This window comes from Photinus pyralis, unplaced genomic scaffold (genome assembly GCF_008802855.1).
Source record: "Photinus pyralis isolate 1611_PpyrPB1 unplaced genomic scaffold, Ppyr1.3 Ppyr1.4_LG2, whole genome shotgun sequence".
NCBI classification, from domain to species: Eukaryota; Metazoa; Arthropoda; class Insecta; order Coleoptera; family Lampyridae; genus Photinus; species Photinus pyralis.
In genome coordinates, this window is record NW_022170403.1 from 51,065,153 (window position 1) to 51,078,378 (window position 13,226).

Below are 13,226 nucleotides of genomic sequence, written 5' to 3' on the forward strand. Positions count from 1 at the left end.
AATTAAATGACACACAAATGATCAACGCACGTGTTATGCTGCAGTTTTAGCAAATGATGCAGGGATCACCCTACCTTACAAAATTTGAAAGCAATTGCTACACCAGAAAAAGCACTTGCTTAATTTATTCGTCAGATTTGCTTATATTTTTTAAGCAAAAGCTTTGACTAGAAACAATTCCTACAAAATTAAGCATTTGCTGAAAGCAAAAGCATTTACTTCATTTTTTATTCATTGGGTTGGAAGCAATTACCTACTTGGATTTTGTAAGCAAAAGCAATTGCTACATTTTTATTCATTAGGCTCAGTGTCCGAAATTCATACCCATAACGCGTTGTGAGCATCGCAGTTTACCTAGAATGCGATAAGAGTAAACGTTTCCGATGAACGGGTAAAAAAATTAACCGAAACGCGTTATGGGTACGTAAGTATATAATTCTTCACCCACAACCCGAAGCCAGTAAGTACTCATGTGCTCTTGCTTCGCGTTGTGGGGCCGTGGGGGTATATCTTGGTTTACTCACTTCGCGTTGCTTATATTACGAATTAGCCATTAACGCTTTTAAATGAAATCAGTGAATGTAAATGGCAAATCCAACTTTGTGCATGAAACAAAATTCCACTCCACAAATTACGCCACGTGACATGGGCAAAGGAAAGTACCCACACTCGTGCCTGATGTTTTGACATTTTGAAATCGTTCGATCTATGTCGTTAACTCGACAAATGAAATCTCATAAACTACGGCATCACCCTATGGATTCTTTAATTGTGGCAACATTGCGTGAACTGCAGCTGTCAAGAATTTGAATACAAATGTATGATGTGGTAACAGGAAGAATATTACTTGTAGTTTCTGTCTTCATCAAAATCCTTAAAAGTTTCTTAATTAAATTTTAAGTAAAAATGACTATGTTTGATTATGAGGGTACAGAATCACACTTCTACAATAAAAGTAAGTCGATGTTGAAATAGCCTAAGGAACTACTAACACTACTTTCCTAGTAATATTTACCTTGGAGAATTATGGATGGTATCTCCTTATAGCAAGTGTGTTGCTGATGTATGTTTACCAGAAATTGCAACCATTTATATATACCTATCTGGAAAGCAAAAGAAATGATGCTTATGCTGCGGAATATCATAAAAGTAATACCTAGTTTGATTTGTGAAAAATGTAACTATTCTTGAAATTAATAGATCCTGATTTGTTTGCCGCCAAAATAGTGGCTCAACAAGAGCATGCTGCAAAACTACAGGAACAATATTCAAAGCTAGCAGAGGAGTACCAAAAAAAAAAGGAGAAGGTATGTGCTCGCATAAGTTCAACAGATTATGTATGTTATTGGTGGCCAAAACTTATGGAGAAATCACTGGTATTTTTAGTGTGACCGTGTTCACACACAGCGATAATCACGAGATTCTGGTGCCGGTTTTTATGTAAATAAGATCCTTGTGAGAATGGTACGATTATCGCAGTGCCTGAACATAGCCTTAGTACGTATTTCAGGCCATTTGGTAGTTATTATTCGTAGAGGTGGCCTCCTATAAGGTCCCTGTACTGCGACCTTAACGCCTGCTGTAGTAACGCACTAGGCAGCCAGACAGTAGCCAATTCGACACATGATTGCGTACATACCAATAAACAACAGTTTCATACGAATGAATTTTGTTTGGCTAGTCAACAATTGTAGCAGGCTAAATTAATATGTAGTATTAATAGTATATTAGTAATTATACAAGACTATAAAGGGATATTCGAGGGGTAAACCGCTGGTTTAAAATGTGTACACTATTACTCATGCATAATGTTGTACCTATTACCACAAAGTATTGCCCACTATTACTCAACCATTACTCTACTATTACTCGGAATTACTCACTGGTCAGTGGACAATGTGCCATGGGAATATTATTGCTCATGTAATAGAGGTGATGTCTTACTGTTATAGGTACATTTCAGTCTGTATTTGTGATTGGTGAATGCTATCTAGGATAAGGTCCTCCAAATACAACATTTCATAACTGTTTGCTTATTGTTATAGAGAGAAACAAAAAAAAGAGAAGAATGGCTTTCTAAACAATCAGGTTACAGGTTAGGATCAGCTAAGGAGAACACTTTAAAAACAGGTGAATATCCAAATTCGTGTTACCAATAACTAATCACATATTTGCATTTTGCAGAGTATAATCCACTAATGGGAGATAGCAGTAGCAAGTCTTATAGACCACAACGAAAAAGTCCTTGTTCAGGAGGTGGATGCGGAAAATAAACTTTATTATATGTTGTCTTTATTATTATTAATCATGGCATTGTAAAATAATCCAGCTTTGCTTATAAAATAAAACTAGTAATACTAAATTTAAAGAAGACCCTGTCTTTTAAGATCCTCATAAGTTTTACGATTAACTACATTGCCTTGGGAATCCTCATATTCTTCCTCTGTTTCTGGTTGCCATCTTTCTGCCTGTTTTTGAACTTTCAGTTTCTCCCACACTAAAAGTGCATTATTTAAGTCATAAATATTCTTTGCTATAAAATGACATACATGCAAGAGCATCCTCTATTTGGGTTACGTTGGCAAAATGAGCAGTGTTCGGAATTCCGAGGCAGCGCATACCGTGAGCGTGTCGCCATTCTGCAAAATGTCTTTGGAAAGCTTTTGGTCCCTTGTAAATGTAATTTCCGCAAATTTCACAATTGTAGTTAATATTTAAGCCATGTAGTTTATATAACCAGTATGGTATTGGCTAGAAATAAAGTGCGTAAGGTCAAGCTAAATTAGAAATCAATTTACTTTTCCGTCCCAACCGAGGGGTAGATTTTTCGGATTGTACGGAACATCATCAGTGTCATCTTCCAAACTTTCTTCGTCGCTTTCTTCATTTTCACTGTCGTCCCGCTCGCCGTCAGTGCGCGCTTGTTTTCTCTGAACATTTTCTTTTGTTGCTACACGTTGCATTGCAACCAATTCTGCTAACCTATAGCAAATCGAAATGTAACAATAATTTCTTTTAATAATCGAAAGCGGCCTTACCTATACACTTGAGCCTCTAAGCAAGCGAGATCTCTGTGTCTCAATTGTTCCCTTTCTTTACTTGCCTTTCCACTTTTATTCTTGGCCATTAAAGATGGATCCAAAGATGTTGTACCTTTTGTAGCCCATAGCCGCTGAGCTCGTTCCTCAAGAGTCCTACATGGTCAGGAATCAATAATTTGAGAGGATTATACTTAATAAGTAAAGATTATCTTACCCTCCACATTTCAATCCAAGAGCGAGCAAAGCCGATTTTAACCTATCCAAGCCTAACGACGCCAACTCTTCCCAACTGTTAAATGCAGACAATTCCAAATGTGCTCCAACATTGGCCAAAGCAGATCCTGTTTCTTTCTGTGAAAGTTAAGTGCCATTTGTATTTGTAGTTATTTCAGATTACGTGAGTAATATGTATAGGGTCATCAGGATTAATACAAAAGCTAAATTACTAGAAGTGTTTATTTCACTTCGGGATACCGTCAGAAAAATAAAAAAATTATCAAAGTCCTCGTGTGAGATCGAAGGGACTTCAGCGCATTTTTGTGTGGCAGATCAGGATTCTATTAGCCACTTTTGATTCAACCATGAATAAAAGATCTTGCCGAAGGATACCACATTCCCTTTGATGGTACCCACTTCCGATGTCCCGTTCACCCGCAATTCGCGTTTGAAGATTTAAATCCACCATCAGTAAAATCGTGTTGGGGGCTACCACATTCCCTTTGACGGTACCCACTTCCGACGTCCCGTTCACCCACAATTCGCGTTGGAAGATTTGACTCCACCATCAGTAAGATCGTGTCGGGGGCTACCACATTCCCTTTGACAGTACCCATTTCCGACGTCCCGTTCACCCGCAATTCGCGTTTGAAGATTTTTCTCCACCATCAGTTAGATCTTGTCGGAGGCTACCACATTTCCTTTTTCGGTGTATACTTATATTACACCCACATTTTGATGGATCTTGCTAAAAACCTTCCACAAGATAGTACTTAATTTTTGGGGAGCACTTCTCATTGCTCGAGCTTCTATTGGCGACCCGAGAAAGAGAGACAGCCATTCGAGATTTACGAAACGTTAAAACGCGTGACAGAATTCGCAACGGAAGGTAAAAGGTGCCCGAAGTTGACTACCTCTCGAAGACGCGCGCGCGCGCCATGCAAAAGGTCGTTAATTTCGCCCCTAGGCCAAAAAACAAAATTCCGCCACGCAGGAGTTGTGCGCGTTTACAACATCATTCCGACGACACTAATTTGAAAAGAATCGGACCAAAACTGTAGTAGAAGATAGGAAAAAACTGAGAAACCTTCACGTTAGTATACTACGCTCGAGGACGACGCCCAGATGTCGCCAACCCCACATCATGTAGCCCTGTCCCTAAGGTTTAGAAATTATACGGCCTTGTAGATACACGTACACCCGTTGCCTTTCTACAAGAGTTCTTCTACGCGCCCACATTTGCTGCCAGCCAGCCGTCCAGCCAGCCAGCCAGCCAAAGTGAGATTAAAATCTACTTTTTACAAATAAATTTGCAAAAATGCGCTAAAAACATAAGGATAAAAATGTAAAAAATTTTAACATGGAATGTTAGGGATCACAAGAAAGAATATGAACTTATGGACGAATTAGAAAGAAAAAAAAATTTGAACATAGTGGGTATAATCTTCACTTATAATTTCGAATTTTTGTCTGAATTTTGTTTTGAAAGTTGATATGGAATATGAACTGAGACTGAAGTTTTTCTTTTTATATGTACATAGGTATATATGTTAAAAAAAACAATTTAATTTTATTGTTTTTAAAAAAACACATATGTAATAAAAGATTGATTCGGTCTTTGGTGAATTGTTAGTATAGAATAGTATACTTAGTATATTTTGTCAAGGATAAATATTGGCGAAAAATCCCTAATATTCTCAAAAGTTTCAGAATATTCACAACGATAAATAAACTACAGGAATTTTCTCAGGAATTTTGCAACACTACCCGTGAGCTATAAATCAAAGGGCTATAATTCTCCAGTCCACAAAAATAGACAAGTGTATGACTTACATTACAATATTGGAAGTTGATAGATACATATTTGACATATTTTTATTTAAAAAACTCATTTATTAGGGGTACAAGTTTTATTTGAGACAATCTGTCATCGTCTTAATTTCTTAAAAAGAAGAGAAAACATTAGGATGGTTTGTGGTCAAAATAGTTTATATATAATGCTGCCACCTAGTGTTTAGCAAACAAAATACCAAATTACAGTTTCAATGTACAGTCGTGGTCAGAAGTAATGTCCTCCCTTAGAAACTGCAACTGTAGAAAAAGTACCAATGTGTCAGTTTCTCCGTGATTTAGTTCAATTTCATTTCAATCTTAGGCATTTTCCTCATGTTGAAAAGAAGCTCAAATCTCACAGGAGATCCGGTATATTAATTATGTGCTACACTTGAGATAATCGAGGGACATTACTTCTGACCAAAACCGTACCTAGTGCCTCCTATTGGTAGCCAGATATCATTTTTAAAGGATAGAGCATTAGCCTGTACAAAAATTGTAAGTTTCATAACGATCAATTATAGAAGCATAACTTAACAAGTCTCACTGCGATATTCTGCGTTATAAGTTGTATAACCCAAAAATGCCATCGAGTTTACTAAGAAAAAGTAAGCAACTTTGTACATTTTTTTCCTTGCCGATTTAAATTCTTACGCCATCAAGGTATATCCTATGTAAACCCGCTTAATGAGATGTGTTGAAATTAACAATTAAGAATGTTGTGCGCTCTTTCCCTTATAAAAGTGTATCGCGGTCGCCAGACTCTAGTTCCACTCAGAGTTGTGTGGGATTAGGTACAGCGCGACCTCGAACACAGTTGTAGTAGTGACCATACTTTGCAATAAAGTATATTTTCAAAATCAGTTTACTTATTCCGAAGAATCCTAAGGGATTTAAATATATCAAGATATATCCTGTAGTAATTATCGTAGTTCTTTATTGTCGCCACTAGAGGCCATTCGAGTGGTATCGATTTCTTATTGCAATAGTTCTGCCGACGGACGGAGGTCATGCAGATGCTCTATCGTTTTTTAACTTGATCTGGATTAATCGTTACCTTTTACCCACGCAGTACGTGAATGCCATTGCATTTTTCTTAACCTCAGATCAAACAAACTATCTTAGCGAACGAGATTGACGCTGGTGACGTCATGTGATCTACCTCATTCTACCTACATTAACTTGATAAATCTTCATTCTACCAACATTACTACCTACTCGAAATTGGTTTACGGTCACTTCGATATTTGTTCCTGTTGCAATCGCACAGTGTCGGACTGGACCCCAAAAGGCCCACCGAGAAATAAGAACAAAAGGCCCACACCCTACCAATGTATACAGGGTGGGCCATTAGTGTGTGAGTGGAAGAGTGTCGGTTTATTAACGCACATAATTAAAATTTATTGTCGGGGAATGTTGAAGGACTCTACTAATTATATTTTCAACAAAATTGCAATTGTTATACAGGGTGATTTTACACTATCAAAGTTGCATTTTTTAAACGGAACCCCCTGTATATTATTTTAGATTATTACATATTTCGATTACTTGGTCAATGTTAGTGTGACTTTATGTATTACACATGGTATCTAAAATGAGTCGTTTCGCGGCAATTCGTCGTTTTTTCAAAAAGTAGATGTCCAGTAAAAATTGAATATCGCAGTTATCATAAAACTGAGAAGGCTGTGACTATGCAGTGGTACTAATCATGAAATGTACAAACATACGACGAACGGCTAAAGTTAAACTTCTTTCTGTGAATTTTCAAAATTTCAATCAAAGGTAACTTGATTTTTTAAATGGCACTATACAGCTTTTGTTATTGCATAAAATGTAGGATTTTATTACCAACGATATAAGCATGTCGGTCTGTATCTCTTACTTACTTTTTGTAATTCAACAATTTCTAATAATTCAGTGTTTTTCGATTTTCAAAGCCTCTCAGTAATCAGTAGGCTGTTAAAAATTATAAACACCAATTCAAATGATAGAACATTTACCCCTAACAAAACAAACAGTCATCATAGCGTATTTTAAAAGATAAAATAATGAATTTTGAATTTAAACCAATGCGTTAACTTAAATAAATCAATTTGAATAGTAATCGACGAAAGCCATATTGGAAAATATTAAAACAAAATAAAATGATACAACATCTGTCAGTTTAGTTCATTGACATTTACAATTCTGTTGTTGATTGTTGATTACTTAAGTTAATTTGTTAGAAGAATTGAATTTGAATAACATATTTTAAACGGTGCTCTTTATTATGTACCTACTCAATTTTTTGCTCTTTTACAATATTTTGTGGTGCACATTGTAGAAGAAAAGTGGTTTCAGCATGATGGTGCTCTACCTCATTTTGCTATAAATGTTATAGAATGGCTGACGAGGCCCTATTAGATTGACTAGTGTGCTCCCCAGACCTTGCACCATCAGTGGACTTCTTCTGTTGGGGATACGTGAAAGGAACTGTACGCAAAAAAGTCCCAACAACAAAAGAGAATATGCAAATGCCCATTCGTAATGCTTTCGCATCCATAACGCCAGCTGCGCTTTGTCGTGTCAAAGATTTATTTTCTAAACCCATTGACAAAATGTTTGATCTTGAACATTTATTAAAATAATTGTTATTTTGCTCTTATTTTTATTTAATTAGTATTTTATGGTTTTTGACTTTTTATTTTGTTTTATTTGGAGTAAATTTTTTTATAATTTCAATTGTTTATAATTTTTAACGGCCTACTAATTACTAAGAGGTTTTTAAAATCGAAAAACACCGCGAATTATTAGAAATTGTTGACAAAAAATATGTTAAAGATAAATATAGACATGCTTAATAAAGGTAATAAAACCCTACATTTGATGCGATAAAAAAACTTCGTAGTTCTATTTAAAAAATAAGTTACCTTTGTTTGAAATTTTGAAAATTGATGTAGTGATTTCTTATATCACAAAAGAAGTTTTAACGTTGCGTATGTTAGTACATTTCATGATTAGTACCACTGCATAGTCACGGCCTTCTCAATTTTATGGTAACTGCGATATTCAATTTCCACCCACACACTAATGGCCCATCCTGTATAATCTAAATTGAATTACTACCTTTGTTTGATGTTCATTTAACGATTATAGCTTTGTTGTTTTCTCAGGAAGCCTGTTTTGATATTAATACTTACTCACACTACGTGTTGATCACCTTTTCTACCAAAAATTAATTTAACTTTAACTATTGAAATTGCAGATCTATACTATTAGTAATATTTTTGAAATCATTTATTAAATCACACTAGATTGTGACATCAATTCTTGTTTATGTTCCATACCTATCAGGTATTTTATTTCTTGAGCTTATCAAGACCAGAACAAGGATCTCTTAGTCTACCTTGGTTTCCCCTTTTGGCAAGTCTTCTCTTTCCTCGTGTGACATTTACTAAAAACTAAGTGGCACCTATCCAGTTTACTTTTCTCTTTTGCTTCGTTATTGCTAGTGTACAAGAACTGCGATATTCACCCTAACTCATCTCTACTTTGCCTTAGCTTATTGTGTGCTTATCTCAAGGTAATTTTGTTACTTTTGCTCAAAGTGAACGTAGCAACTTATTTCTAGTCTTATTATTTATGTTGGATTCTTATGTCATTCGATAGAGAAAAAAATTATAAAATCAGTTATTCTATAGTTTAAAAAATGTAGCAAGCTGACAACATTCCTCGGTTGTCATCATTTATAACCTAAAATATATTCATTATGAGAAATTACACTACTGCCAGCTCAAATGCCAACTTTTCATAGATAATTCGAATTTGAAACAAACGGGAACTGCATATAGTAAGTGTGAAAAATCAATTGATTCACAAATAAATGACTCAGGGGCACAGATCGGTGATTACAATGACATAACTTTGCCGTGTGGAAGAACATGCTTATGTCTATTATACACCACTAATAAATATATTATTATTATAAATTCAATTCAATTCAAAACACTGAATGTTACTAGTTACTTACAGGCCACCCTGGAACTGTTCCACTATCCCACTGATTAATAACAGCATCCACTTCCGTCTGTAAATCAGCTTCCAAATCCATTAGGGGTTTCACACGTTGCACAAACCAACTCAAGTACTCAATTAACATAACAAGGTAACGTCGATATTCCCCTGTTTTTCGTTCTTTTGGAATGTCATATAGCTGTTCAAACATACTCAAATAGGTGATATAGTCCACCTTCTGTAATTCAAATAGTTATCTTTTAAATGTACACATTCTAAATCTAACTATAAAGTTACCTCAATGCCCTTCAGGTTAATATATTTTTCATAACACTCATGCAAGTCCAAAAATTTTCCATATCCTTCTTCGTCGGAAAAGTCAACCAAATCTAAAAATATTTTAAATAAAATCTAGAAAAACAAGTATCTAAATGCCATTTACTAGATAATTCATCTGTGGGGTTCTCTCTCGCCTTTGCCAATTCATCAAATTCTACAGACATGGGAATGCTAATCTAGAAATAAATCTCTTGCATCAATTCATTTAGAAATACAAAAAATACTAACTTCATTTGGATGTTTACGGTAAAAATCTTTAATTTGCTTTAGCCTCATGTAAAATTCCTGAAATTCGTTCGGTCCAGTCAGTGCGGCAACTTCTGCTTTTCTGTGTCCATCTCTGTCTTCGTACAATTCAACCAGCCTTTCTGTGCCCGTTAGATACCGATCTATTAGATATTTCAAGCGATAATCAGAGTTTATCACTTCACGATGCTACAAAAAATAGTACTTAGAACTAACGGGCGATCAAAAATGAGTTGCCGTCGAGTCGGCTTTGGAAGTTCAAGTACGACTTCCCATGTAAACAAAAAGTAACTCGACAGTATCCCATTTTGGATCGTATTGTAGTAACGTTAAACATTAGTACAAATGATTACAGTTACTTCATTTGTTGGAAGAGTAATTAACTAACCTCAAATTAATATTAATATTCTTTACATTATAAAAATTCAATATTTATGTGAGACAGCACCGCATTTATTATTATTGTATTACTTCTAGTTAGGTACACCTAAAAAACTTACACTGATTTTCTTATGAAGCATTTCTTTAACCATGGCATCTACTAACCGCTCACGCTCCTCGTGGTATCGCCTTTGCTGTTCTAAAATAGTTTCCATATTTTCCAAAACTCAACGACTAAAATGGGTTTCAACTTTGTCACGCCAAATTACAAAAAAATAGCTACAGAACAATCTGCAAAAGCAACAAAACCAAAGGTACACACCAACGGACCAAAGGCAAGTGACTAACATAAAAATTAAAAAACAAATTCAAACAATAGAACTACTAACAGTAACACGTAGAATCATTAGAACTACAAATGAAAATATAATCTACTTTTCATAACATTTAAACCACGGTCAATAGCCCGTAAAAGTAAGCAAAAAGTACCCCTTCATACTGGTTTGTTTAGCAGCGCTGCCCAGTGCGAAGAAGCACTTACGAGTATTTACCATATATCTTCTCTTATATATATGGTAATTCTCTTATATATATGGTATTTACTTTGAATTTTGCAAGTATAAGCATTTGCTTATTTTTATTCATACGGGGCCATTGATTATACACAAGTTTCATGTTATTGACTCTTACCTAATATTAAATTTTGAGTTTGAGGGGGGCTGTGCCATTATGATATCCGCTATGGAACGCCCCTGGAACGCGACCCACCCGGCCACCCATTTGAACTACACGCTGTTTGGTTGTTGATAATAACCTAAAATTTAAATTATTTATTTCTTCATTATAATGGATGCGAGTAATAAAACACATTGGGGCGAAATTCCCAATCAAGAGACTAACAGTAACGACGATTCGTTCTTTCCAGATGTTCGTGCTGACATCGAACGATCCATGAATAGATTTTGCTTAGCCGAATTTGATTCAGACTACCATGATGAAAGGTTTCAAAGTGAAGAAGTAAGGTAAGCAGAACTACCGATAGTGTTACTAATTTCCCAATTCATTTCTTAGTTTAGATTCAATGGACCCGTTGATTATGTACGCAATAACTTTGCATAAGCATATGAACGAAATGGTTCGAGTTGCCGAATTAGCTATTGAATCTGATTTAATACCTCCTGCAGATGTTATACCACCCATACCACCGATGCCCGAAGTGCAAAAAAAGCATACAAGAAATTGTTTAAATTTTATTCCTAAAGAATTTACGTAAGTTCTGATGTTAGGTAATAGGAATTTGTTGTTAGCTATTGATGTAGAGAAGTAAGGTAAAATGAATTCGTTACTATTACAAATAAAATTGCAGACAATTCTCTCTTGGCGAGGCTGAATTGAGTCCCGAAATCAGCTCTACTATTGTGAAACAAATATTAACTAAAAGTGTCGCCACAATGTTCGCTCATATCGGTTATGAAAGTATGTGTATTACCATTTTAATGTTATTGATTAATGATCCACATTTAAGCTACATCTGCAAGTGTATTAAATGTATTAGTAGATGTGTTGAGTGCGTTTTTAAAGAAAATAATTTACCACTTGAAATTGGCCCAAGAAGATAAAGAAAATGGCAAACTTGACGAATTTCCAGTAACTATTATGTTTTACTCTTAACAATTAATAGAACTAATCTGATAATTACAGAATATTGTTGAACGTGTATTAGTTGAATTGGGAATGGGCGGTGTGAAAGGTTTGCATGACTATTATCAAACTCGTGTTATAAAGTATATTGATGTTCTACAAAGGAGGTGTAAAGAGCTTAATAAGCATTATGAAGGATTACTCGTACGTCAAACTCCATCACCAGATTCTAAAGAAAATAAGTAAGAAATTGTTGTGTCCACTTTTTAATTACAAAATGTACTTTTAGGGTAATTAGGGTACATGTGGAAGAAGAGGAAGATGTTATTGAGATTGATAATCCCCAAGTTCACCTGGCTATCGATGGTGAGGTTGGATTTTCTACTCTTGACGCTGGTTATCAATTACTTAGTAGTTTAGAAGCTGGTACAAGGTTGATTACTCATTTTATTTGTAATAAGAATTGTATTGAATTGCGTTACAGTTCACAAGGATTAGTGGAAAATGAAGAGGATACTAGTATTACTATATCTCCTGGAGTTGTATCTATCCCTGAAACAGAGCTGGTTACTGCCTTATCACCTTTCATTAAGAAGAAACGTTCAAAGTAGACATAACTATGATTTCTTTTACATAAAACAGGTGCTAAATGTACATAGAAATTTAGCAACAAATGTACTGAATGTAACAGATTTATATTAAATTTCTAAAAAAGGAAGGAAAAAAGGTAGCTTTTGGGGAATGCTTATACTGTATACTGGCGTGGGAGAATTGGAATTCGCCCTTTCTACTGATCAGCACAGAACAGTGTTCTGTGCTGATCAGACAGAAATGACCTCTAGAGAGAGAATGTAATGCATTAATCACATCACATGACTATTCTACTCAATTGGTGAAAATTATAAAACAAATGACCAGTCAGCCTTTTATCACAGTAAATATATTTATTATGTGAAAATAAAGGTAAGTGCAATGTCAAAAGTGTGGCAGGGGTGGCGTTTTGAGAGTCTCTGGTGCAACCACAGACATGCGAATATTAGCATGTGTCTATGGGTGCAGCGAAATCGCCCCCTCCCCCACCCAGCCATGAATTTGGGGTCCAAAGAGCCTTCCCTGGAATATTTTGAAAAATCAAATACAAGGATAATTTATTTGCTTGTTATTATACAAGACGAGTCACAGGAAAGGACGTTTTTAGAACGTATCATATAGGGATCCTGTAACGCTTGGGTGAGGTTCGTGGCATTCAACCCTCCTTTCCTCCTTATGAAAATAAAACTTATTTTTTGCTAAAATTAAAAAAGTTATTCTTTATTGAAAAACGTCCGTTTTCCGTAAGGCCGTGACTCACCTGTCACTCAGTGCAAGGTGTATGTACCATGTGATCAAAAAAGAGTTGCTGTCAGTCAGCTTATGGAATTTTTGTTTACATGGGGAATCACATTTTAACTTGCACTTCCAAAGGCAACTATAAACGTCAATCCTTCTTTGATCACCCGTTACTTGCAATTGTCAAATTAGATATAAAATACAAAA

General features: G+C 35.3%; 3 protein-coding genes across 6 annotated transcripts; 2 read left to right on the plus strand and 1 right to left on the minus strand.

The window, feature by feature from the left end:
• The first annotated feature begins 783 nt into the window (after positions 1 to 783).
• On the plus strand, positions 784 to 2,288 carry LOC116163681 (selenoprotein S-like). The gene is made up of 5 exons (XM_031477747.1): positions 784 to 955; positions 1,006 to 1,149; positions 1,201 to 1,307; positions 2,046 to 2,130; positions 2,185 to 2,288. The coding sequence occupies exons 1-5, from the start codon at positions 907 to 909 to the stop codon at positions 2,271 to 2,273; spliced, it is 474 nt and encodes a 157-aa protein (XP_031333607.1). The 5' UTR covers positions 784 to 906; the 3' UTR covers positions 2,274 to 2,288.
• Positions 2,276 to 10,403, minus strand: LOC116163680 (splicing factor 3A subunit 3). 2 transcript variants are annotated; one of them, XM_031477745.1, is made up of 10 exons: positions 10,169 to 10,403; positions 9,651 to 9,857; positions 9,526 to 9,598; positions 9,381 to 9,472; positions 9,100 to 9,321; positions 3,256 to 3,392; positions 3,039 to 3,194; positions 2,799 to 2,982; positions 2,550 to 2,751; positions 2,276 to 2,497 (listed from the first exon to the last, which is right to left on the minus strand). In XM_031477745.1, the coding sequence occupies exons 1-10, from the start codon at positions 10,262 to 10,264 to the stop codon at positions 2,364 to 2,366; spliced, it is 1,503 nt and encodes a 500-aa protein (XP_031333605.1). In that variant the 5' UTR covers positions 10,265 to 10,403; the 3' UTR covers positions 2,276 to 2,363. The 2 variants fall into 2 exon arrangements, with proteins under 2 accessions (XP_031333605.1, XP_031333606.1); XM_031477746.1 differs by having other exon boundaries at positions 9,651 to 9,811; positions 10,169 to 10,394.
• Positions 10,404 to 10,833: 430 nt separating this feature from the next.
• On the plus strand, positions 10,834 to 12,404 carry LOC116164200. 3 transcript variants are annotated; one of them, XM_031478338.1, is made up of 7 exons: positions 10,834 to 11,071; positions 11,121 to 11,318; positions 11,416 to 11,525; positions 11,575 to 11,696; positions 11,751 to 11,932; positions 11,980 to 12,123; positions 12,175 to 12,404. In XM_031478338.1, exons 1-7 carry the CDS (start codon positions 10,896 to 10,898, stop codon positions 12,299 to 12,301), a joined length of 1,059 nt encoding a protein of 352 aa, XP_031334198.1. In that variant the 5' UTR covers positions 10,834 to 10,895; the 3' UTR covers positions 12,302 to 12,404. The 3 variants fall into 3 exon arrangements, with proteins under 3 accessions (XP_031334198.1, XP_031334199.1, XP_031334200.1); XM_031478339.1 differs by having other exon boundaries at positions 10,897 to 11,066; XM_031478340.1 differs by having other exon boundaries at positions 10,940 to 11,071; positions 11,126 to 11,318.
• Positions 12,405 to 13,226: the final 822 nt, after the last annotated feature.